The 27,955-nt window shown below is 38.5% G+C and overlaps 1 protein-coding gene across 1 annotated transcript in view; it reads left to right on the forward strand.

The window, feature by feature from the left end:
- The window catches only part of ptprn2 (protein tyrosine phosphatase receptor type N2), a 145,498-nt gene that overhangs the window by 56,322 nt on the left and 61,221 nt on the right, over window positions 1–27,955 (forward strand). The window contains exon 11 of the mRNA XM_028005135.1: window positions 27,400–27,464. Within this exon, the coding sequence (XP_027860936.1) occupies window positions 27,400–27,464 (65 nt within the window). The remainder of the gene's footprint in view (window positions 1–27,399; window positions 27,465–27,955) is intronic.

A 27,955-nucleotide genomic window follows, 5' to 3' on the forward strand; every position in this document is an offset into this window, starting at 1 on the left:
TAGACATTCAGTACATAATGCATCTTTTAAATCCTTACTGGGGTCATTTTTGGAAATAAAACATTTTCAGTCACATCAGTATAGACCACCACCATGTGTGGTGAGGATATCTGCCCTGATAATTAAAAAAGACTGATACCTGTCCAGACCAATCGATTCCGTTTCACCTTTTCTATTTTCCTTTTTTATGGTTTGTGTACAAATAATTCTGGAAAAAAGCTGTAGAATAAATAGGAAATAATTTAAATGACACAAAAGCATAAACTAGAGGTGCGGAGTGTTAAATATGACTGGTTGCTTTGTACTAAAGACATGTGACAGGCAGCCTATGTATGACTTGAATCCTTTTACCTGTCACTCCAGTTGTCTGTCTGTGTGCCCGGTTCTGGCTGTCTTTTCTGTCTCCTCTTTGGAGGCCATGTAAGATGTGCTCAGAGGCCCACGCACTTGCGCTCGCCCTCTTTCAAACGCACACAAGAACCCTTGCAGACAACTCTAAAATGGAAACACTGTGACTGCGTGATGGAGCCAGCTACCATTTGAGTGGTGAGTGGTAGTCTTTTCCAGCTGAGCAGATTAGCATAGATCTCCCACGCAGACAGAGTTGACCTTCACTCTGGCAAACACTTGTCAAAATGCCAGCGATAATTACCTGTTCTCTTCGCAAACAGCACCATGGTTTATCCACCTGCATCTCAGGAGAGGAGGATGAATCTGTAGCTCCATTGGCTCCCCATCTTACAATGAATACTGCTGTTATTTTCATGTGCCTTTAATTTTTCCTCATTTTGTCAAACTGCAATCTCAAATCCTTACGAATGTTAAGGGACATGTGTGAAGTGGTATGAAAACAATTTACCAGTCAACAAAAATATTTACCAAATATTTGTATTAAGCCTTTTTTACTCTGACACCCCTAAATAAAATCCAGTTCAACATATTACCTTTAAAAGTCACATGATTAGTAAATAGTACTCTCCTGTGTGTATTTGAGCCATTGCATTAATACAATGGACCCCCACCTATTTGCAGTTTGGTATTTAAAGATTCACCTATTTGCCGATTTTTCTGTGGAAAATAATCCAAATTATTTGTGCAAAATCTATTTGCAGATTCTTTTGTAGAGCTTATCTAAAATATTCAAAAGAATTGCATCTTGGGAAGCTGACATTTTTAGACGCAATTCTATTTGACGTGCTATTGCCTGGCGTTTGCAAAGCAGCCAATAGAGGAGTGCCATGTATTTTTCTTTGCATGGATTGTCTCTAAACCTAAGAGCATAAATGAGGAAATCAAGAAGTATTGCCTTGTGAGTTTGTGCCATACTGTTGAAATATGTCAGTTGTAAGTGTTTCTAGAGGAATCCTGAAGCAGGTCTCAGCTATTCAGTGACAGTTGTGGTCTCTAATTTCCATGAATGTCAGAGTCCACTGCTTTGTAAAAGTCTTGGAGGTCATTAGAGGTCCAACGGCTTCCTTCTTTCTAATAACCTGAAAGGTTAGTAACTTGTTCTAAAAATTAATCATAAGAAGACCCATAATCACAGTACTAAAATTTCAGTATTTCAATGCAATACTGAGAAAAATATAGAGAACATATCCATTTGAAACAGTTTTAGTATTGAATATATGTTCAAATAGCAAGAACATGGCCATTTGAAACAGTTTTAGTATTGAATATATGTTCAAATAGAAATTATTTTGACAACATTAGCCGCGACTCCAATAGGGGACACAACAGTTACTAGGAAAAAGGTGCCCTGGTCCCAGTCAAAGTTCAGATCTATTTTCAAGGAAGTAGCTGTGGCAAGAGTCAAAACTTGCTGTTCAGAGAAGCTCTCCATCTACAATGACTGAGCTTGAGAAGAAAAGGAATGGGCTAATTACACATATATACAACACTTTTCATACATTTGTTTGCAAAGATATGAAGATTTCCATGTCACAATTACTTACTGCTTTATGTTGGTCTATCACACACGCCTAATTTTGTGCATCTAGGTGTGAATACTTTTGGATGGCACTATGATCTGTAGGGATTCCTGTGTGACACACCTGTGTCTCTGCTTGGTGTTGCAGTGTATTAACCCTTCAGAAGTCAGCAAGCCACCAGCAACTGAAGAAATAAGTGTGAAACAAATCTTGGGAATGCTACTGCTTCTATTCGGGGCGCTCATGTCCAGGCACATAGGGGCTGAAATGAAATTACTTTTGTCATCCAGGGTTTGGCTCCATCACAAATCATGTCAGGAAAAACATTGCTGGTTTTTGAGCATGGCTGGATTCGTGCTGGATGCCTGATCACCTGTACTTGTTCATACCTTAACATCTGTATCAATGAGTGCAGAGGTCAGAAAACAACAGAATTCCTTTCTCCTCATCTCCCCCCTCTCCCTCCTCTTTTCTTCCTCCCTGGGCACTCTCCTCCTCATCACTGGCTGCACTCTCTGGTTGAGTGCTTGAATGTGCTCAGTTCGGTGATCAAAGTCTTCCTCAGTCTCTTCTCCTCCATTGCCCCCGGCACTGTGAGTGAGTGAGTGAGTGAGTGTGTGGAAAAAAACCTGTGTGTATGTGTCATTCGGCTACAAGCATACTTCTCAGTCGTCACTCCTGCTATGTTCTCTCAGTCTCTCTGGTACTTTTTTGGCTTCTGTGCACCATCCACCCGCCTGCTAGAGGGCAAACCCACCTGTGTATACATATATACAGTATCTACATGCACACATGAATATATAAACCTGAAGTGATGCTTATCCGATATGACACATCCTACTTTCCTGTCTTATGCATTGTTGATCACAGAAATCTTTACTCACTGTTACCGTAGGTAATTTATGCACTGCACACACACATATGCATCTGTATGTGTGTGTGTATGTATGCATGCTGCAGGGCGCCTGATAACCAGAGCTGCATGACTCACAGTAAACTGTTAAATATTGTGTGTTTGTTTCAGCAGAAACACAGCGTTAAACATCTTTTTAATTCCAAGGTCACATTCATTTTTTATTTGTTTCATCCTCATGCGCCTCCAGGAACAGAAAATACTTGAAATTGTCAAAGACGAGTGTTTTTAAAAAAAACAACATTCCAGTAACTGTAAATCAGTCTTAAACGTCTTGTTTTTGTGCTCACATCTAACCCCGGAGAGCGAGGATTCGTCACCACTGACTCTTTTCGTTCGTCACAGTGAAAGGAGGTGTCATGTGCAGGAAATTTCCGATCTGAGACTGTTCCAGAAGATGAATCTGGGCCTTGTCTCACACTTTCCCTTCATCCTGTTTATCCTTGTCACTCATCTTCTTCCAGTTCTTGCTCTGTTCCTCTCTGTTTTGCCTCAGTATTATTCCTGCACCTTTAGTTTGGGGTCAAAGAGGCAGCTCTTTAAACGTGTTTACTGTGTCTACGCTGCTGTTGCGAGTCAGCCAAAGACAGTAACAGGTGCCTGTCAACAGCCGGCCTGATCTCCAGTGCATTAAAAGGATCTGTGCAATAGACGAGGATTAGTGTCGCCTGGCATTGTTTATTTGCTAATTCCGTCTCCAAGGTATTTGTGGAAAATGGGCGTGAATAATTGAAAGCAATTTCTAGTGGACACAACGAAGCTATCAGCGAACTGTGGGAGATTAATGAGTAGGGGGTGAAACACGGTGCTCCAAACCTTTCCCAAACACCCACCGAGACCACGAGCTCGTAAACAAAAACTGAATATGCATTGTTCAGAGGTGGATAAAAGCTTTGAAACGGAAAGCGGGCATGGATCAGGAAGGAAACAGAGCAGTCAGCTTAAACACAGAATGTGTCATAACATGATGCTAAAGCATTAAGGTGCCTTTTACTTATCAGCAATTAGCATTTCTAAATTGAACCAGTACATTCCAAATTCTTAAACTGTGCTTGTGTCTAAACTCTTGATTTGAGAGCAGAAGGAATACCTTGCAAATTTAAATTCATTGTTCTTGAAGAAAAAGCTTTAATTGATTAACTTTAGGTCTAAAAAAAAATTTCACAGATTTATTTTAATATCAGTCTGCATAGTGGCACTGTCTTAAGCTGAGCTATTTTGCAACAAGAATGTTTTGATTTTAAATTGTGATTGAGGTCTTATAGTTTCCATGTACTCCCTGTGCATACATGAGTTTTCTCTGCAAACTCTGGTCTCCTCCCACAGTCCATAAACATGACTGTTGGGTTAATTGCTGATTCAAATATTGCCCTTAGCTGTGAGTAGGTGGTTTCATGGTTGTTTTGTCCTTTTTGTCTTTCTTTTTCCCTCTGATGGACACTTTACTGTGAAATTCATTACTTTGTATCTCTTATGCCACATGACGATGGTGTTGCGCTGTCCCACATCAAGCGAAGTACAAGTGGAGCACAGTGAGAAACTCAGTAACCATTGTTGAACACTTATCATGGAACACTGCAGTGAATAGTTGCGAAGCGAATAGACACAAGATTTCTCTCAAACTGCGCCAGAAATTAGTCGGTCAATGGCAAAAAAAAAACAACACTTTTTTTGCAACTCTACATTGCTCTTTGGATGATACTTTATCTTCTATTGCAATCATGAAGGTGTAGACTATCCAACATGATTGAAAGAATTTTTTCTGTCCCCCACAAGTTCCTTGGCCATGTTGTCTTTGTTCCAAACCTGTACTTGTGACAATTAGAGCCTCTGTGGCATCTTTCAGATCAGCTTTTTACAGCCACTGATGGGAGTTCTCAGTATCTCAGCCACTTTTTGAGTCTGCCAATGGCTCATGCTGTGCAGGGACTTACTCTTTCAAGGAGTTTGCTTGTCTTTCTCTTTTTCCACCATGAGTTTCTGCTGCCTGAGGCATTTGGTTTGCAGTTTGTTGCTGGGGGCCATTTTCCTGATCTAGTCCTGGATCTTTGAGCTTTTGTTCTGCATAGTGGCGTTGAGATTCTCTACCCACTGCCTCAATCCATGTGCTTTGTCTCTGCCTGTGGCATGTCATCAGCAAGGTAACATATAAGAAGTCTCCAGACTAACTGCTTGGACTGATACTTTTTTTCTGATTTCTGACATTTAGGTGAGACTAACCTGGTATAAAAGCACATCCTAACAACATCCCACTGGTACGAATAATTCTGATATTCTGGTAGCAAGGTAAAAAGACAACTCTGTGGAATGCATACATCCAGCCAGAACTTAGTTGAGATATTACTAGCCACAAGAAGAGATGAGAGGTGGAGTTGGAGGACTTAACTTACTGTTCTGCTTTCTGCATTTTCTACACACACAAAATGTGTGTGGAAACATTTGTAAATTTGCACAAGAAAATGTTTCTCCTACTTGATTTCTCATCCCTCTAATCTTCAAATGGTAGCACAATAAAATTTTCAATGTAAAAATAATTATTGTTTGCATTGAACCAGGAGTCTTGTAGTAAAAAAGGTCCTAACTTTTCTTGAGAGGAAGTCCAGCACATCCGAGCCCTATATAAGGCAGATACTTTAAAAGGTTGGTCTCACAGCAATACTGCTGGTATTTTATCTGTTGGTCAGATGAGACTAAGAATAAGTGTGTTTAACAACTGACATGTCAGGTGAATGCAAAACCAGGGATGATATGTGGAGCAATACCTCAGCCTACAGGAGTTTCTGTGTTGTGGGCCTGTTTCTCCTTCAAAAACCCAGGAACCTTGTTACCATTAACAGAATTATGGGTTCTTAAAGATAAATTGACATTTTAACAAAAAAAAGAGCAAAAAGAGTGGCCTCTGCCAGAAAACTGATAAGTATTTTACATTAAACATATGCCAAAATCAATACAGAAATAAGTCACAGGACACAAAATGTATTTTTTATGGCCATTTCACCTCAGACAAAAATCAATCAATGAGAATACACATATTTTCAACGGTACAGCCTTTTATGTTGATCCTATTTCCAAATACATCTCTTCACATAGAGCTGATAAACACGTTGTTGGCACTCGGGTAAAAAGAACTCCAGTTAGCAGAGACTTGTTATTATGCGACACCAAATTTTATAATGAATTCCAGCTGGGTTTGAGCCAAAGAGTGGATGATGCCATTTTTATCTGACCGAGGAATTTGCCATAATTTAATTTTCCAGCTAAGCCCTGCGCTGGCACTAGAACATTTCTCACACATGGTGGCAAAGTTAATGACAAAACGGCTCACTAGCTTCATGTTCTGTGAACTGACAAAACAACACGTTTTCCCTCAAAGCTGTAATGATGATTAACTGAATATGATCTGCAGAACTGACCTGATATCTTTTGCATTGGGAAAAGGCTACATAAGCTTCTCTAAAATCAGCAGTGAAAAGGTTTTGTTCTCTGCAGTTCATAGGGATGAAGGCATACAACTCTCTGTGTCTGTTTGCAGAATATCCACCCTCCACTTCAGTCCTGTCGACAGTGATGATCTCTCACTCTCTCTTTGCTTCATCTTGACCCGTTCAACCCCCATCCCTCTATATATTCCCCTGTCCCTTCATCTCCCATGCCCATGCCCTTAGTGATAGCTACTCAGATTGAGAGACCATGTGCCGATGGTCCTTATGTCAAGAACAGCGGGTACTCATAGCATGTTTCCTCTGTGCGCAGTGGTTTGTGTACTCAAATGGATGCTACTTTATGAAACAGCCGATACAAACAGCTATGCAAATGAAATTCTTCTCACTCCTGATACAAGTCATATTTAACAACAGCAAATCTGAGAATATTAATCATCATGCTGTGTTATACTGAGCATTTCTAAGGGAAAAGCAGACTTCGCTAAGTCCCCTGTTTTCATTCCAAATGCCAGAATAAGCACTGATGTTTTATTGATTTAAAGCTTTTCACACTGTACCATTCTCAGCTAGGGTGAAGATAGGCACGCTTTGGTTACACAGGGGTGAAAATTATTTGCTTCTGTACTCAGGTAGACCAGTACACCCTGTTACTGTGTCTCCAAGGTTTGACTTCTGCAGCGATACCTTCCTCTATTCTCTGATTGCAATAAGTAGTTATGTAAGTTACTATTACATTTATTTGTCCCTAAATCAGCCTGGCCATTGTTCTCTAAGAAGACACTCACTGGATGCTACCGTCTAATTTGGGCAATCAGTCCTTATTAGGATGGTTGAAAATCCAAGAGATCAGCTGAAAAACTCCCGACCAGCTGGTGGGCACAAATGACCGAGCCACATTTAAAGTCACTTGGATCACATTTACTCCCTGCACTGAAGCCTGCTCTCAGCTCCACTGCATTTTCTTGATCATGTCTGAAGGCCTAATTGCACTGAATTACCGCCAAGTGACTGGCTGATTAGATGTTTGCTTTAAAGAGGATCAGAAATGTTGCAGTCAGGGAAGTTCCCATTAACTATTAGTGAAGCCAAACTTGCACATAGTACTTTTTGTATGGAATGCAAATGCCATAATTCTGCCTCATGATGGCAGAAAATACAAAGAGATTCCAAAATTTATTATTTCACAAAAAATAATGTTGCACTGTTACTTATGTTATCTAAAATAACGTTTTACATAAGTCTAAATGAAAGGTGTGAGTTGGGATGAAAACTGGGGAAGAATTTATAATTTATTGCTAGAGAAGACAGAGTAAGTTACTTTGATAGTTGTTGATATAGGCTATACGGACATTTACTCAGTGCACCATTAGAATTAGGGGATGCACACAAACCTATAAAAACATACATGATCAGTGATTAATACCTTAATATTTTATTGGCCCAGAAAAGAGGTGATTTTCTGCATTTTGATTGGTTGGGTAGAGACAGAAGTAGAAAGGCAAGGGCACAGAGCAAACAAGAACCTTTACTGTTTGTACATAAAACCACCAAGACTTTAAACAAAATGAATCTCATCTATGTTCTTTCACATTCTGGATTCCTATGTATTCAGATTATGTTGACAACAAATAAAGTCAGATAGAATTATACAATGAATGTAGTAGTCAAAGTAATTATTTTATCTCGACCAGTGTAATAGCTGTTGTTTTTCGGGTTTAAGTAAAGGTAATTAGATCATGTTAATCACTTTGTTTCTTGGTTTTACACTTGTGTTTTTAATTGAGTGAGAATCTTATTGCATGCCTATGCACAATGTATGTTGTGCTTTTAAGTTGTGCTGCTCAAACAAATGAATTTTTGGACTGAATGTGTAGCAGACTGGGTTGGCTGATTTTTCATTCTTTTTTGTTTTTGTCTAATGTGTTTTTTATATTAATCTTACTGAATGATCACAAATAAATGGTCAATAAAAACACTGCTTCATCTCGAAGATTAGAATATATCCTGAGGATAAACAAACTTTTTTGGAAGATGTTCCCGTTAATGGACCAACAGACCTATATCAGTCTATTAAGGAGGCATCAGATGACACTTCAGTTGCTGAAAACACAAAGGCTTGGAACAAATCAAAGGGAGACAGCCGTACATCTGCTCAATGAACCCAGGTGTGTGTGTACGTCTTCATCTGTCCTTGTATTTCTGCAGTAGATTACTGTCTAAGCTTGTGTGTTTGGGTGAGTGTTGTGCATTTTTTGTTCTTCTTAATGGTACATCCATGCTAAATTGGCCCCTCAATGCAGTGCTCTGTGTCTGTGGTTTTGTGAGCTACAAGTGTAGAGAAACAAAGCGAGCCAGGGAGCTTCAAAGCAGTTGGGTGACATTTTGGGCTTTCAATCTTCAAAGCTCTATTTGCTTTTGTAGTTCCTCTTTGACTATAATTATATATTTTTTTCTCTAAAGGTTTACAGCTGTCTGAAAACGTGGAGTAGAAGTTGAGGGCCATTTCATAAGAACATCATTCAAGGTTTAACAATGAGCTGTCTTTGTTTTTTAATATATTAACACCTGCAATATGGGTAGTTCTGAATGCATTTCAACCTTAAAGCAACATATAGAAAGCAATATCACAGTGATACTCTTTATTGGTATTATTGGTACTATTGACTTCGAATTGATCATGACCCCCCCACCCTTTTCCTCACCTGTGAGGGGTATATATGGGGTATATGTGGAACCTATCCCATCCCCTTATTTCCATTCACCTCTCCTCTTCTTCTCTTCCTTCCAAGTGCCTCTCTATAATTCATGTCCAGGTGCAGCAGCAGCTTTCTTTGGCAGGGGGGCTTGAAAAGGAAAAAGGGGACAGATGTTCAATTTTCACTTCCTTTGTGCCGCTCTCCATACGTGTCCATATGTGGGCGCACCTCTTGTTGCCCACGATGCAGATTGCCGTGTCTCCGTACTTCACATTAAGCAGTAATTAAATCGAGTCACGGCCATGACTAACTGCTGGACAATGCTTCATGTGGATCCATGGATGTGACCTGGTTTGCATGTTGTAAAAGTATAAATAATGAACCAGGATTATTGTTTTTTGTTTTCTAAGAATGTTGGTTGCAACTGATTTTTCGATCCTGCAGTCATCATGAGAGGCTTTATGCAAAGACATGCACATGGTGCAGCTGTATTTACATGTAGCTTTTGTGGAGCTTGCACCCCCCTACTGATTGTTTGACTGACTGAACACTGCTTCTGGGTACTTCTACCGCAAACTAACAAGTACTGTTCAGTTCAGAGTGGAGTGTGCAATTTAAGGCATTTACTTATAGTTGCAGTTGTAAAAGCTGAATGTGTTTTTCCTCTCACTACTGAATTTAGTGCACCTGAAATGTCTTTTAGAACAGCGATCTTTACTCATACAGAGAGACTGTGAAGGTTTATAGAAGAAAAGTGACTAGCTTTTACAGCCTGACGAACCCACCCACAGAAATTGTCCGATTAAGGCATTATTGTTGTGTTTAGAACTCATGAAGTTTAAAATTAACATTAAAAATGATTATAAAATGATTATGGAAAATGAATGTATTTAGGAGTTGCTCTTGGTCTGTAATGTCTGTCCACCACATTGTTTAAGAATCTCCCTAATACTGGGTAGTCTCTTTGGATTTTTAACTCATATGTCCACCAAAGCATCAGGATATAGTTTTCCCAGCAGCTCCAACACATTGTTTTCTGGGCAGAAGACACTTTGAGACAACCTTTGATAGTGTCCACTTGAACTCAGAAATGTTGAAACCGAGTTAGTCAAAAACAAAAACACAGCAATTTCTTACGTTTTATCCTTGTTAACCAGGAATTGAACATCAGAAAAAAAAGTTGTTTTATGCAGGTCAGCTCTAACCTGTGCTTGACTAACAGCTCTGCTGCCCTGCCTTTACACACTGAAAACAGTTTGTCCTCACTCGGTCATAGGGGAAAACTGCCTGCTTTCTCTGCAGTTATTCAAGCTGTCTTTTATTGTTCATACATCATTGAATGGTTTTGTAAGCACCAACAAAACTCTTGCATGGTAGCACATGGAGCCAAAAAAAACAACCAAAAAATACTTTTCCTCGGACAAGAGTGGCTGCTGCAAGCATCCTCATGGAGTACCTCTCACAAAACAGAAAATAGAAAAATTCCTGCACTGATTGGAGACATTAAAATACAGAATTCTTTATTTTCCGTTTTTGTCCCAGAATAATTAGAAATTGAGGTTAAATTTATTTCAAAAATATTAGACATTCCTTCAAACTTATATATTATATGACTGATTATGTAACTTCACACATATAACTATGATTTTACCTATGTTCAGTGACAAGAGACAGTTTTTGTTCTCAACAGATGAATACACCATAGTGCATGGAATATTCTTGCTAATTAATTAAATGGTTATGTTTTGTTCCTTTTGTTCCTCCATGATTTTTTAAAGGCCTTTAAAGCTCGTTTTAAAGATGATGTTGGTAGTAAATTTACAAAACTGATATTAAGCATCTGTAGAGTGTTTCTATCTGTTGTATTTGTTTTTAAATAAATCTCTGATTGTGCTATTTTGCATTAAAGTCAGTCAGAATAATAAAAGACTTCATAAATGCATATGTGAATGGGAATGGAAAAGTGGCAAATTCCCTTGACATGCCTTTTCAAGTCTAGTTTCATTTATACAAGCACAATGCTGTGCTTTTTTTCATCGGCATGTCCGTGTTTTTATCTCCTACATTATGAGCATTAAAAGTAGCAATTATGGACTAACCTTGTTGTGTGAAACACAATAGTAATTTCACCATAGTAACATCATAATGTCTCTTTCTGGAACTTATATCTATTTTTCCTTTATAGCTAATTTGGCTGTACAATCCTGGATGTGTCTGTCGCTGTGTGAGCGAGGCATTTTAAAATAGGTTGGCACTAGTCCCCTTTAAAATGTCATATAGCTTTCTGAAAGCGAAAGGAAATGTAGGAGGAAGTATAAAGGAAAAGGAAATGAATTATGGATGAGTTTTAAAAAGGATGTTACTCCCTGCCCTTCTCATTGTTTTCCCATTCTTCCTTCTTTCTCTTCATCCCCTGATACTCTCCTTTTTCTATGTCCTGTGTGTCCTCTGCCTCGTCCTAAATCGATATGGGCTGGCTGTCATGGGTCAGTGGCCTGTATGTTTTGGAATGGACTGCTACAGGGGGTTATTGTGGCTCCCAGGGTCCTTTCAGGGGGTGGCTACTTGTTTCTCAAATGCAAACCTGTTCCCAGTTTAACTACTATGCCCGCTTTAGGCTTATGTTGGTGATTTATATTCTCAGCCACATAGATAGGCATGTTTATTCTAAAGGCAAATTCAATATAAATATTCTACACCACAACTTTTTGCTTAAAATGCTTGTCATGTGTTTTTTAATAACATATTGTTACTATCTTGGGTCTTTGCAGTCTTGCTATCCAGTCATTCCTCCAGGATTGCCTTCATTACTTATCTATGACAAGTTGTACTTATAAGACATTCTTGACATCAATCATCATTTTAGTCCATACGATCAGCTTTATGCAGCATTAGTAAAACAACGCCTCTTACTAGTAATACATTTTGCAAACTAGTCACTCTTTTATCTTACCACATTCACCATCGGTTAGATCATGAACAGTCTCACAACCTTTGAAGCAATGGGTGAAGCTTTAAACTGCTACGTTTCTAAACGTTTGTATCCGCTAGCTGTGCTACAGCTAACACTATTTTGGTCAGCTCAAACCATCTTTGCCTTTGTTTGTTTGGTTTAGATAGGATTTTAAAGAAGCTACATCTTAATTTGTTCTTGGTCTGCGCTTCTTCATATCTTAACATCTTTTATGTAAACATCTTAGAAATCAATGTTTAATATGACTCAATAAAACTGCCCACCGTAAGCAAAACCCAAGGAATGACTATGTGTTTATTATGAGCACGTTTAAAATAAGACTGCTTTGTATGTCTTTTGCAATGCTAGCGAGTATTTAGCCACAGGCATCCTCACACTCCAAGTCCAATTACCTGTGTTAAGGCCACATCTCAGACAGGGGGATTACAACATATTATTCTTGCACAAACAACAGTCTTTCTGCCCACCAGCCTGCAGGCAGCCACTGACAAGCAACCAGGGAAGGTGTGAGAGGTGTTACATTAGCACCTGGATGTGCGAACAGCAGCCTGCTGACCTTTTATCTGTGGCTGATACACTAGCTAGAAAGTTGTTCAACCCCCTGTAGATTTTATATATTGCCCTCAATTTTTCAGTCTCTTCTCCCCATGCCTCTTACTTTGTTTGTCCTTTCTTGTCTCTATCTTTATTTTCTTTTTTTTTTGCTGTGATTTTGTTCCTTTATTTTCTGACAATTGGCATTTTTACTGGTAAATGTTTGTCAAAGTGTCTCATCTTTCATTCTTGACTGGTTGTCACCACTTTGAATTACCTTTTAATATGTTTGTGGTGCAAAACAATCTATTTAGTTGCTATTCAAGTTGCTTCCTGTCCCCTCACAAAGACTCAGCTGTCACAAGGATTCTTAATCCACAAGTTTTTACTTTTACTGTTTTGTCATTTTCCTTGGCTATGTAGCCTGTACAAATTGCAGTGCCTGAATATCCTCGAGGCACACAACTTCCTTCAAGTCACCTGCCAGGGGCTCTAATTAGACTGATAAGCAGTGCAACTGGAATCAGCTCTTCCTGGTAATCAGCCCCACGGAGCCTCGACAGAAGGCTAAATGAGGAGGAGATGAGCCATGCAGCCCAACAGGTGTCCTTAAAAAGACAGACAACTATTCCTATAGAGTCTTGTCTTTTTCCTTTCCCTCCAAACTACTTGATAGTTCTGTTCAGTAGGGTTTGAAACATGGAGAGATTTTGTGGATATTTAGGAAATTAATTCTGGAAAACAAAAAACAGTATGGTGCCCTTCTGTGGTGTATAGATTTAATCATCATGCTGTGACTTTGAATCGCTCTCTCGCCTCACTTTTAAAAGGAATTGTTTTAGAAACTCTGCTGTAAAATGATTGATTAGGTGTGGAGCGAATTTTAACAAACACACTCGTCAAAGTGTGTAGTTTGATTTCTGAATCGCTTCCCGTCCTGAATACATGTTTTCTTGCTCCTTTTCTCTTTGCAGTCGCAGCTGCTCTGCTTTAGACATATAATAATGATTATCACATTTTGTCCTAAAGCAAAGTAGTAATGCCAGGCGGGCTGAATACAAAATGATTTGTGAACTAATAAAGTCTCAGAAAGGAAATGTCATATTTCACGTTTTGACACCTGCATGAGGCTGTTGTGTGACACTTTCATTTTGCGCCCACCACTCCCAGCTGTACAAAGAAAGGCAACGTGGTGGGATTAACGCGGGAGCTGCCAGGACGCCTCATGGAGACTGAGATAGGCGAGCTCATAGGACGCAGCTCTCAGATGCTTTATCCACTCTGTGAGAAGACGTGCACTAACATCTGTAGACAGTCACCAAAAGGCCGTGTGTCCAATAGCCTCTACCAGATGGGGAAACATATTGGCCTCTTCTGAAAAATTGCCAAAGTTGAACAAAAACTGCTTTAACTCCAAACTAGTTTTTAAAAATTATTTGTAAAGAGCCAAAGCACAAAGTTTCATATTCTTGAACAATTTCTGGAACCTGTTTTCTTCTTTTATGAATGCAGGTCACGCCATGAGGTTGTAAAGTGTTCACACAGGAGTCTGATTATTGCCGAGTTTAATTAGTAGTATGAGTGACAGCACAAAAAAATAAAGAAAAAAATGCAATTGGGAATCAAGATCTGCTGTGTGAACTTACCGTAAAACATCTGTAAGCTCTCTGCTTAAAAAAAGTACAGCATAGTACTTTACAATTAATAATACTTGTATGAATGTTACTTGCAAAATCCTATATGTGGCAGAATAGTAAGCCAGCATATAACTCTCAAAACATCAACATGTTGCTGGCAGCTTTTAATCACCAAGGAAATGGTAGCTGGCCAGATTTAATGAAAAAATGGACGGAACTCAATTTAATTTCATTTATTTTTATTTGCCAAAGAAAGAAACTGTTTATTGATGGAGATTTTGATTAGCATAAATGTAAATGTAACCAAGTTTACCCAAGACAGATTTTTGCCACTATTGTCAGATTCACACCTATACCTTATTTTGTGTTGGTGTTTAATAACATCGATAAAACCTATAAAATCTGTTATGTGATAAAATGTGTTACATTTCACAGCGCACCAATTATTTGCCAAAGTTTTCTTCATCAGAAGAGTGCAACGATCTCCAAACTAAACAACCAGATCTGATTTCTGAATTTATCTTGCCGTGTATCAAATTAGTCATAGATGTGATTTTAGTTGGGTATTATTGCTGACACAAATATTGTTTTGGCTTTAAACTATAAGCTACAGCATGTGTTGCAGTCATGGATGGTTGACGATACGTCTTATTCTTCAGATCAAACGTGCTTGATTACAATTAGAGCCCAGCAGCACCCTTCTGCTCACCCCTGCATACTCCACTTCATCCTCTCCCTCGTTCTCGTGACTTGAGTGATGGCGTTTGTGATTCCTAATGACAGTCGGAACAAATCTACGGTAATGAGGTCACGTTGGCATCTTTTCTCTGAAATCACCCTTCACACTTCTGTACAGTCAACCTGTCTCTGAAAGCCAGACGTGGCTCTGCCTTTGAGCTCCAGTGAACCAACGTGAATCTGCTCAGCTGTTTCCTCCAGGAAACTTCTCTTGCAGTCAAAATGGATACGCTGTCCTACCTGTGATTTTTTTTTTCTCTCTGTGCTCAGAATTGCACGTTGAGTCACTGAGGCTCATATCCTACCATTTAATTAGTGCTTCTTCTCATTTACAGGCCTGCCGTGTGATGTCTTTTACATTTATTCAGGCTCTCCCGTGTGGGTGTTTAAAGATGACAAGTTTTTTTTTAAAATAAATTTACCTGCATGAAGACAGAAGAAGAATGTGTACATGCTTGCACAAGCACCCACCTTCCACTTATTACTGTGTGTTTTCTCCTGCCGCGAGCAGGATGTCTGCACCAACACACTGCTGCGATTCGCTCGAGCCATTAGCTTGTGGAGAGGGAATTGTGGATGAAAAGCACAGCCGTGTGTAACTGTGAATATGCACAATATGTGTACATCTGGGTGTGGCCTTTTGTGTACCATCTTGTATGCTCAATGTAAGTGTGTGAGTGTGTGTCTTTTGCCCAGTGATGTGTTTAGTAATGTGGAGACCTGCAGGAGACGGTCCGTGGAGAGAGCCTGCAGGATAATTGCTACCACAGTGACAGGTAGGGCTGCCTCTGTCAGAGTTCTCTCAGTGGGGAAGCAGAGGAAGTGTGTCTGGGTGTGTGTGTTCAGCTTAATTTTACTGTCCCTTCCTCTGATAAGCTTTTCCCCTAAAAGGATCTCTTTAAATAGGGGCAAGCCTGCAGATGTACTAATATCCGTCATCTTTAAATTATTATTCCGAAAATTGTACTCATGTAAGAATGTTTTTTTTTTTTAAAAACCTGGCTTTCAAAAATCTTGGTGTCACAGTGCAGAAACTCATAAAAACAGTTTGTTTATTTATTTATTTCTCATTTTGTTACACTGTAAACAACATCTTCTGCGCATTTGATTGGGTTTTTATGGAATAGAGCAGCAGAAAGTAGCTTATAATTGAGAGGTGAAAAAGAAGGATACATTGCTTTAATTTCTAAGATACCTTTCTAATAAATTTATATAAATAAATGGTTGTTTTTCAAAATGAATATTAAGAACAAATTAGAATTTGTGGAAAATATCAGAGGCTTCTCACCAACCATGACTTCTCCATCTAATATGGCTGCCTTGTGGGTAAAATTTTGCAATATCTGCTTTAAAAATATTTATTTTTGCATTTCTTTTGTTGCATTTTTTAAATTATGGCCCTGCCATAATTAAATCTTGGGAGAGATTTTGTATCCTTAAGGAGTGGGCCTTAAGGATACAAAAGACTCCAGTCCTTCAAAAAAGTAGAAAAGTAGAACGCATTTGTTGGCCACATTTGGAGGAGTTTTCGAATTTGGACAGCCTTCTGTGGACCACTGTGATGTAATTGCCTTTCAAATGCGGCCCCTGAATTTGGCACTGTATTTAGCGAATATAATTTACAAGGCTGAGGTCTGAAGTTGCAATAAATTTTCTACATACAGTCATATAGTTTAAGTGTTTGCTTTGTAACATGCTGGACTTCTGACCGCCAAGATTGCTGCAGATGCGAATTATTTACCTCGTTTCTCACTGTAAACCACAAACCTTTCCGCTCGATTGTCAGATGCGGTTTGTGTGTGGCGCGTGTCACACATCTGCCAACTGTCATCTCCAAGATGCAGCGTAAACGATCTGAGCGCGCCCCGGTGAGAATGCAGAGTGACATCTGCGCAGGGAGGGTGGGGGTGGCTGGGTTTCTCCCACATCTGGAGTCATGTGCCGTCCAAGTCATTTGCCAGTGCTTCTCCTCTCCCCTGGTCTCCTGCAGTCCGTGAAGAATTGGTGTCAGCACCTATCAGAGGCAAAATGCCTATTCTACACAGAGTGTCAGAGCAGCCACAATCTATTAATCAACACGGCAGCAAAGAAAAAGATATTATGTAGGCGGTGGTTGGTGTTCTGTGTTGGTGTGTCTGCTAGCTCAAGAGCAGCAGGCAAAGCCTCATCTAGGTGTAATACTCAGGCATCGTTGAGAGGGTTCTCTAATGAGGCAGGATGCAATTATAAATGTCATATGTGCTCTGTTTGAGAAAGGAAGAGGCTTGAAAATGGTTTGATAGTGTCTGCAGTGGACTCAAAGTGCATGCTGATTGCAGGACTTCAGTCATCACAGACCCAAACAGAGCCTATTTAATTCTCTTCTTTATAACGCATCAACTCGACAATCAATTTTTGTTCATTTATTTGCAGTATTTTACTTCCAAGTTCATCATCATTGCATTTATTTAGACAGCAAAGGGGCCTCGTGTGTTGATTTAGGCTGAATAACAGCAGTTGGTTTGTTTGGGGGGCACTGTTGGCCTTATCCGCAGGAAACGATCGATTGGGGTGAATAAACAGCGAGCCAGCCAGGACCCCTGCTGTTAACAGCATGTCTGAACCATGTGACAGGCATGGGGCTTTTTGATTGGCACTTCTTATTGGATATTTGAGCCTAATGATGTCATGATGTTTGGTTTACTGGGAGAGACTTGTTTTATTTGCGACAGAGATATTTGGCTCAGTGTAACTCCATATGGCCTACAAGGGGATTCAAGTGACTGTTACTGTTTATTAAACTATTTTTGATCTTATTAGACTTGCAAATGATACTTTTTATAAGCTAGTATTTAAGAAGAGAGAGTAATTAAAGGGGCAGACACTTCTCCAACTGATATGAATTAACATTAGTTGACTGACAAAAAAATGTATCAACCTTTAACACTTTCTAAATGGTTAATACTTGAAAAGTCCTCCATTAATTTAAGGAAGTAGGCATTTGCTCCTTTGAGTTTCTGAAATGTCAATAGGTTCATTTTCTGTTGTTTATTAAACATGTAACCTACAAGATGTTTTTGACCACTCAATACAATTCTGACGCTTTTTAAACAGAGGCATTCAAAATAGATGTAAGTTGTCATTTGTTGCAACTTTAGCTATGTTGTGCTTAAGGTTCTAGAAGTCATGCTATCAGCTGTATCACTAACTCCAAAAGAAAGTCTTCTTACCTGCCAAAACACCAATGCACATAATACGGTGCGCTTCAGCACCAAGACCGGGAAATGAAGGCACTAGCAAGGAAGCATGCAATTTTACTGAGGCCACTCTCACTCTTTGCACTTCAACAAAGTTGTATGTGTTCCCAATAGACACCAGATTAAACCTTCAATAGATTACAGAAGAGTATGTCTTTTTATAAGACAGTAGCAGAAAGCTGGTCAGGTGATCACTGTCCCACTGCTTAACTAAGGGGTCATGTACTGACAACTAAACCTTAGGATTTTCTCATGGAGAGCAAAATTCAAGGTTCTATCAATGGCGAGAAGTTATCCATGATTGACTGTAGATATAATGTTCTTTTTTTGCTAAGGTTAGTGTTTCATTTTAAGCACTAATCTTAACTGAGGCAAGTGAGACTTGCAATGCTTTGTTTTGGGATATTGTGTGGCTTTCTGATGGAGTTGTCAACGCACTCCTTAAATAATTTTGGTAGGCTGGAACTCCTGGAAGTGTTACAGACTTTTTCACACTTTCCCCATTTGTTGATAATGGTTCTCATGGGAGTTTGCTGACAATGCAAAGATTTATAAATGCCTTTACAACACTTTTCATACTGATAGATCCAAATAACTACTTTCTTTTGCATCTAATTTAATTTCTTTAAATTAGAGAATGATCTGTTTCCTTTTTTGATTCTTTTGGCATGTTGTCAGACAGATCTTCTTTAACAGTTATCTTGATTTTAAATGGCTAAAGTTGAACAAATAAATTGGCAACCAGAGTTGAGTCATGATTTGCATTATGTTTGTAATTGTTTGCACTTTTTTATTTCATTTTATTTGTTTTAAACTTAATTAAAGAAGTTATTCTAAAACTGCTTTTTGTATCAACTGTCTTTGTCCAATAATACATTTATGTCAGATTCATTGAAAGATTAAAGTGTGATATAAAGTAACTTCTAAAATTATTGATAGTGGTTAAGAGTGCAAAACTTAGGGAATTAACAAATATTCATATTCTTAAGAAGGTGAAACTTCCATAGGTAAGGAGTTAAAATTATATGACTTAATTTCTGAAGCTTTTTAACTTCAAATTAACCAAAATCTGACCAAGTTTAATCAGGTTATTATTCATTCATGAAATGTTAATTCAAATCAAGGGTTGCATGACTCTAGATAGAACAACCTAAAACTGATAAACCCACTACCCAGTCCTTTTTAAGTAGCTAAATGTAAAGGATCTTTTACATTATTGATGAAGACTAGGATGTCAAAAGGGAGGATTTAAAAAAAATCATCTCTTTACCATAAGTCTTAAAGTATGGCAAAAACAGCTTTCTCTATTTTGCATTCAAATGTTATAATCTTGTAGTTGGCAACAGCTCAGTGACATGAAAATGCTGAAGTTTATTTTTTGGCCTTTACCTTGTTTTATAAATCATGTCTGGTTTTCTTTCTTTGCTTTTCAGTATAAGATAGTAAGCAAGCAACAATGCATTAGATTTATATTCATTAAAAGGTAATGTCAAGTGTATGAAAAGTTTGGAAGGATAAAAGTAATGAGTTTGAATCTGTCTGATGTGCAACTATTTTTTAATTGTGATTTGAGAAGTAGGTAGAAATTTTTAAGATTATACATCTGCCTTTGCATGTTTTCCCATGTATTCATCTTGGATTTGAGGGTCTGTTGCTTTCATATATCTATTTTTACAACTTTGTGTCTTGGTTTTATTTGTCGTCTAATTCTTTAATAAATAGATTTCTTTATATTTTTATCACAAAAACCTAAATTTTTCAATGAACCCTTAAAGTGATCTTAGGTGAAGATTATCTTTTGACTTTGGCTTTCATCTGGCACGTTTTTTTAGGACTCTTGTTTTGTTCAGTTTGTTGGATTGTTTGGTTGCTAAAATCTGGACCACAAATTACTTAAGCATACATTTCAAACACAAGGAGTGAACAAGTGCTGTGTCTACTCATTAAAACGTGACTCTAAGAAACTAGTTATAAAACAGATTGTTAGAAATCAACACCCTTTCACAGTGACACAAATTGCTGTGTTGCTGAATGTATGAAAAACACCAAAGATAAACTTATTTACTAAAAATTCCTACAAAAACTTCAAGTGTGCAGTAAAAGATCTAAAAATTGTGTGAATATTTTTTAGATTTTTCTCAGTTTATATAGACATGACTTTCAGATGTTGTGCATGTGTAACTGATGTTTGTTCTAGGCTATTTTATGAGTAGTTTCCTTCAAATAACAGCTAACAATGCCTTATATTTTAGTCAGCCACTTTTTTCAGATGTTGGACCAAACACGCAGTAAGGATTTTGGTTGTTTGGTACATTCCTTAAACAATAAACCTATTATCAAAGTGGTATTCAAGTTCTATTAAGACAGGGATTATTTTTACCCGGAATTAATCCTTTTTCATTTTCCTCGTACTCTTTTTTTATTTAGTTGTGTAAAAACAGTCTTTGTTCTGAAAAGTTTTGATTGCCATTTTTGCAGTCTTACTACAATAAACTAGAGGATTAATCAAGGCTTTGATTAAATAATAAAAGCTTTAAGATGAGTTTATAACATTCATCTCTAGCTACAACAATTTTCCTCTTTTTTTCCTCATTTGCATGATGTGCCAGATACGTCCTTTGATTTAATTAAGGTTTAGCATATTTAATTAGCTATAGCTCGATCAGTCTACAGATTATAGAAACAACTTTAGGTTTCTCATCAGGTATTAATGATGCCCCTGAAACTTCTGTTTGTTTATAAGATTCATTTAAAGTTCTTTTGTTGTGCATTTAGATACTGGGTAATGTTTCTTTTATATTTAATTTATCTCAATCTTCAAATTCACTCCACCTCTATCAAGAGTCCTTCAGCAGCTCTTCGCTTTAAAATTATCTGTACTTCTCAGCTTTCCTTGGTCAGTGAACAGCTAATGATGTGTAAATTATGTTACCTAGGTTTATGGTCACCGTTTCTGACAAGAAAATCTACATCTAAGGTGGTGCCTTAGTTGGTTGTTGTATAGTGCGTGGAAACTAATGGGAACACCTCTAGTTAATTCTTATGTTTAGTATGCATGGGGCTGCATGGATCCCAGCATTTTTCAAGGCTTTTGTGGCAGTTTCTGGTTTAAAATGCTCACCATTGGCATTGGCAACTTATTTTATACATAATATGAAAGGTAGCATCTGAGAATAACATGCGAACACGTGTATCAAGATCGAAAATTTTGACTTTTATTGAAGTCTTTTGCCACTCTTATCTCGTATACTTAGCTATATTGGGCCAAAGAAAAAGCGTAATAGAAGCAGCAACGATGCTTGTGCAGCTTTTTACATTTTGATAAGCATCTGAGTGCTGATGTCGGGTGTAGAGGAGTCACGTATGTTTTCTGCCATGCATGTAATGAATGTGCGTCTGCTCTGAAGTCGGCGCTGTGGTTCTCTGTATTGTTGCGTTTTTGTGTTTCTCTCCCAGGATTTTGACTGGAAAAAATGGGCCGTCATGCATCTTATCAGTCGTGGTGGGGTGCAGGGGGAGGGGAGGGATCAGGTGCATCTTCTCCTTTCCTCCACTTCCTCCTCACCTCAGTCTCTACCTCTGATAGGTAGAGACACCCATCATATGCAGGGGTGAGGGGGGGGTGGAATGGCAACTTTAATATTGGAGCGATTTCCTGCTGATAAGGCTAACGGCTGTGGAGAGGCGTGAGCGTCAGCCCTCCTCCGCAATAAACACTTTCATTTTGTTTGGTTGGAGTGATGGATAGAGTGATGGAAGTGGTGAATATGGACGTCCTAAGGAACACGACAGAGAAGGCCTGGATGGATGGAACGGATGGGGATGTTATTCAATATTAACAGATCAATCAGAGCATGGTAAAATATGCATTTTGTCAACTATATACCCCTATTTGGCCAAAGAAGCAACATAAAACTCATGTGACTTTACTATTTGCTGTGCCATGTTGAAATGCTAAATATTTACAGCCCACAGAGGGTGATTTGTCTCCTCATGCTGAATTTATATTGCCTCTAACAATAACAACGCTGTCATATATCAGGAAAAATGAATATATATATTCATGGTTTTAAGCTCTGATGGCTTCATGATAATCATTCGTGATTTGCAGTTAGAATCCATAATGAAGAGTGCTTCAGTTTTCAGCATATGGCAGAGAAAAGCAGCAATTTAATCAAATTATATCTCACCGCTTGATGCATTTTGGTAAGTGCATATCCTGCGGAGATGTTTAAAGGTCACAGAAAAATCCAGCTTTAATTTTTGCTTGCTTGTTTTATCCACATTTCTTTAATCAGTGTCAAAAAAGGCAGCAGCATGTTTGATCACCCTTTAGATAGTTGATTGAAATGATCTTTTTCCTCTTTAGAATAAGTCTACATGCACATCTCTGTTCTTCATCGTATAGTTGTGTTGATGATTAAAGCTGATTCAGTGTGCATCACACATATATTATAAGTAATTATCAGTAGAAGTGACTAAAAAACTGCAAGTGAAATAATTCAGAAGTTAGTTGTCTTTGTTGATGTAGCAAATGTGGTTATGAGAATTAATTTAAGCAGGTCACTGGTGGCAGCCATTATAGGCAACATATTCAGAACTTTTAAAAGCTGAAGAATAAACTAATGTTTTTTTTATCCCCCAAAGATCTGATCACAGCCTTTAATCAGAAGAATTTATAAAATTTCTATTATTCTCATTAGGCTTTGTTATTAGCCATCCCAGAGTTAATTTTATGTTTATACTTTATGGTTGTTAAGGATTTTTAGTATAAATCCCAGAGACAAAAGTTTATTACAATGTTCAACTCTCATGCATAATTTAAACTATTATTTTCAGATAATTCTATACTGTAATGGATATAAAGAGTATTCAAACCCCTGTTTAAAGTGCTAGTTATTTGAGATACAAACCTTTTCCACCTTGAAATGCCCATACACCACAAAACAAAATCTGATTTACTGATCAAACCATCCATCATCTTGCTCATATCTATTGTCGGTTTGCAGGAAAATAAATGGAAAGGAGAGCCACACTGTCCCTCTCATAAGTGACACTCTCCGGCTCAGTCTGAGTCTTCCCAGGATCTCCTCCCAGTGGGACTTGCCTGGTAAACTTCCAAAGGGATTTGTACAGGAAGCACCCTGGTTGGAGCAACCTTAGTTGTTTCCTTTTGAAGCAGATGAAGAACACCTGTTCTCCCATAACTCCTCATCCTACCTCTGAGGCAGATTCTGGTGACACCATGGGAAAAGCTCAGTTGAGCGATACTCTTCTTTATTATGAAATCTTGAAAATTAATGGACTGATCAAGAAATTTCAGCTTAGCTCCTTTATGACCGCAACAGGTCAGATCGCTATATCCAAACATTCAAATGCTTCTGGTTTAATGTTATGGGTTTTCAAAAAAAGATGTATCATAAAATGGGTCAAGAAAATTTTGAATGGAGATGAATTTTCTTTCTAAGTTAGCAAAAAAAAAAAAAAAACTGCTGAAAAATGTGTCTTCTCTCTGCATGATTCAAGTTTTGGATGGATACCTGCAGCTAAAATCTGTTGCCTTTGTGTTTGATTTTTGCTAAAGCTTATGCAAATAGTAAGCAAAAGACAGGGAAAAAATCCGGTCTTTAAATTTCTTTAAATTTAGTCTCTTTCTTTGCCTGCAGAACATCAGATGATTTGGCTCAGTTTGATTCAGAAAATTATCAAACGAGCAGCAGTGATCAGATCTTCACTTTAGAAATCAGCCTCGATAGAGTCAGACAATTCCTATTAAAAAGGCTGAAGGAGTCTCTTTGAAATGAGACCTGACATCTCTTTTCCACAGCCTGTCAGGGGTATTTGGTCGCTAATTTGAAACCTGCAAAATCTGTGCCCGCATGTGCGAAAAGAGAAAGTGAGTGAGCGCCAGAGGGAGGTTAATAGAAGAGGTGACCAAAAAGAGACGCCCAAGGCTGTTATCTGTCCAGCCGGTGAGAAGACAAGCATTCGTCTGGCTGGATTGTAAGACTCGCCCAGATCAACTGAGTCACCAGCTAATGAGCTTGGAACTACATTGTATTTACATTTAAAATGGCTGTTTTGGGACAGTACTTTCACTCAGGTTGATTGGAGACTTTTTAGCTTTGATTCTTTGCTAACCTTAAGGCCTTCAGGCTTTTTTTAGTCTCACAATAAGACGGTTAATGTCAGCTTGTCTGTCAAGCCTGAGCCACCATGCCGGCTGCCGCTTCAACGCGTATATCTGTTGATTCCTGGCTAATCTTTTCTAGTTTGACTCATGATGTGTTGGGACTCTAGAGGGGTCCTCATTAGGACCAAAACTATGTTTGACCTTTAAGCATCTTGGCCTTCCTCCACCACCTGCACCCTCACCCAGCTGGGCCCAATTACCTCGCTCATTACCCCCTCCTAAACAGGTACTGGAGGTACCTACAGAGAGTCAATATGGCTACAGGAGTGGAAACTGAGTGAGTTTAATTCTCTCAAAATGGCAAAAAACACCCCATCTTTTTCTTTTATTCACCTCTACGCATCAAATGTAAGCTCACTGGCCATTTTATTAGATACACCTTGTTGACATCAAGTTTGCCTTAATTCTTTGTGGCATGGATTCCGCAAGCTGTCAGCAACATTCCTCTGGGAAATCTCGGTCCACACTGACAAGATTGGATCAGATTTGTTGACTGCACATCCATGATGCAAATTTCTTCCTCCACATGCCCATGGTGTCCTATTGCCCCTCTAAGAGGGGGCACTAACGAGCTCAGGGAGGGATTTCATGCTGAAGATACTGTTATTAATGTTTTGCACACAGTTAAAATCTAACTTTAATTACATCAAAAGTGTTTTTTACATATCCTGTAAAGATCTAAGTTATTCATAACTGGCCAATTTAGAAGTTGTGTCTGACAGATAATTAAAGGTTAACAAAAGACCTGGTAATTATTATTTAAACTATATTTAAATAAAAAAAATGGCACCTCAAAACTTATGCCCTCTTTAATAAACTAAGGTAAAGATTTTAGTGCCGTTACAGCATCAAACCCTTCATATAATTGCTGCAGCTTTTTTTCATGTTTCATATTTTTGCAATCTCTACCCATCTACATGTCATGGTTTGAGAAATTAAGTCTCGCTTCACCGGTTTGACTTGTTGGTCTTGGTCCAAAGGCAAAAATGGTGCCAGCTTAGAGCTTCTTGTTTAGTTTACTTTGTCTTCAGGAATTGTTGGCATTTTAACAGCTTTCTCCATTTGCATTTAATGGCATGTGTACTTTCACATTAAAACTTGTCTTAAATTATATGTGTTGAGCTGTTCTCAACATTCTTCCATTCAAAAACACTCAAATTCCCTTTCTTCTTCATTCTGTTGCTCTGTTGTTAGCTGATAAAATAACCTGGGATATCTGTCAAGGTGATAAAGAAGACTGGTTCTGTTCTGGGGACTGCTGTAGATCATTGGTCAAATAAGGATTCTTCATAAATTCAAGAACATCATGGACATCCCTGACTATCCTTTTCGTCAGACTCTGTTTTCAGTCAGAGGTGTCTTCAGTAATGAAATATTTTTGATTTAAATTCATTCGGATGTACGTTTAACCTTTCCAGCCCCTTAAGTAAGATCTCTTTTTGTCCACTTTTGCCATCCCTCCAGAAACCCTTGGAAGACACCTAAAATAGAAGATGTCTCCTCGCCTGCCATGTTGATGGGATGATAGGATGATCAATATTTGCAGGATCCTTAATAAGCAGAAAGAAAAAAGGTGATGGAGGAAGGGAGAAAGAGATGGATGATTACCCTAAAAGTAGCATCCTTAATTAGATAGAATTCTGCATACATTGTGGACTGAGTGCAATCATTGGGATAGATTAAAATACTAATTAAACAGACCCATTGCTGAATTTGGAGTGTGAGGTTGGGTTCAGCTCTTCAGGGTCATTTGCATAGCCTTCATCTGGGGAGATGGGATTTAAAGGACCTGCTCTCTTTCTCCGTTTTTTCCTTTTCCAAATTAGCAGCCACATTCACATGCTAACAAACTCAATTAAATGATGCTGCATTTTCCGCTTTGCCTCTATAATTTGGCTTAATCTATTAGGGCCTCCTTTGATTTTTGTTTTCTAATATAAATGTTTCCATCAAAGTGAACAGGGGATGTTGAGGACAGCGTGGAAGGAAAAAGTCGGCAAAACTGTGTGATCTTGAGTGATGGATATTTAACATCGCCTCACTTCAGTTTGATTTGCATGAAAATGTCCTTTGTGAACAAAGCATTGAAAATAGCATGCCATATTTGATTAGATCACAAGATCGGAGGATCAAACTCGGGTGATGTATTAATTACTGCAAGAACAAAGGCAGGAGCTCAAGTTATTGTGTGTTGTGAATGTACAAGTACTTCTTCTGCTTTCTGGTAATCTTCAGAAAGAATGGATACTTGTGCATAATAAAAGGTGCATTTTGATGTGCACTTTTTAACTTGCAAGCCAGAGTGGTGCTTATAGGACACAGTGCATGTACAACGTCAGGGTAGGAGTAGATAAAATAAATAGTTTCCATAATTATCCACAACCTGGGGTGTATAAATTGAGATAACTTCTCTTAAATTGTTGTCAAGAAAGGCTGAACTTTCTCCACACCTATTAACCTGGTGCTTTTTGTTAGTCCACTTTCTGGAGGCAGGGGTAAAACAAATCTCGCCTTGTTTCTGAAAATGTACAAGCTATTTTTAAAACTGCTGCACAGCTAGCTGTTACGTGTCCTGTGATAAGACCCACTTATTGATTTAACAAACTAATTATGAAAATTGAAATCCGTGCACATACGGGTGCCAGGTTGTCAAGTGGGGGGAGGGTGGCTCTCAACATGGTAGCATAGGGATGTGAGAGGTTCTGAGTTTGAACGTGAAGTAATGCAAGCAAGATATGCTAAATATTAAGCCAATTTAAAGAGCTTAAAGCTAAATTTAGTTAAACAATGTCAAGGGTGCAATGTTTCTATAATGGGGTGCCAGTGGATGCAGGTTTGGTACAGTCTGCTGCCTGTACCTGCATCGCCATAAAGGGTTTTTGATATTATATTGTCAGATTTCTTTGGTAATTAGAAGTTAATTGTTCAAGCATTTAATAGCTGATTCATTTTACTCTTAACTTTCACCAGTTTGACATCTGACCCAGACTGATCCATCCATCGCATCATTCTCAGTTTCACTGATTCCTTGTTCTGCCTCGGGAACTGAAAAAATCTGCGACTTTGTCACATCAAATCTCCTCTGCTTTTGTCTCCCCTTGCAGTCCAAGAAAAGCAGCAGCTGGAGAAGGAGACAGGCCTGAAGATAGTGGAGGCCGGAGTGAGTGATGTAAGTGCAACTTATTGAAACGGCTGCTAAAAAAGTGGATGCCATGTTTGCGGTTTCAACTTCTCACACCTGCAGTGGTCTATTTCACACACACATTTGTTTAAAGGAGCCTCCGTGACTGCTGTCCCCCTAATTGATTTCCTTTAAGTTTCTTGGAGCTGTTATCCCCGGAGTAAATATAAACAACAAGGCAGAAGCCTGATGCAGTTTGTAAAACCTAAAGAGAGTGTTGATCTCTTGCAACAATGACCGGATTATCTTGAGTACTATCACTTGTCATGATCCCCGATGCTTCGCTGACATATTCATTGGAAAAAAAATTAAGAGGAGGTGGAGGAGTACTCTCTGGATGATCCAGATGAAAGGAGAGCAAATGTTATTCAGCCATGATAAATATTCATATGTATCAAAGGTAAAGATCTAATCAAGCCCCCATTGATGCGTCATAGCCCTCCATGCTTGCCTGGTAAATGAGTTTCTTTATGTAAATG

This window comes from Xiphophorus couchianus, chromosome 21 (assembly GCF_001444195.1).
Source record: "Xiphophorus couchianus chromosome 21, X_couchianus-1.0, whole genome shotgun sequence".
NCBI lineage: Eukaryota > Metazoa > Chordata > Actinopteri > Cyprinodontiformes > Poeciliidae > Xiphophorus > Xiphophorus couchianus.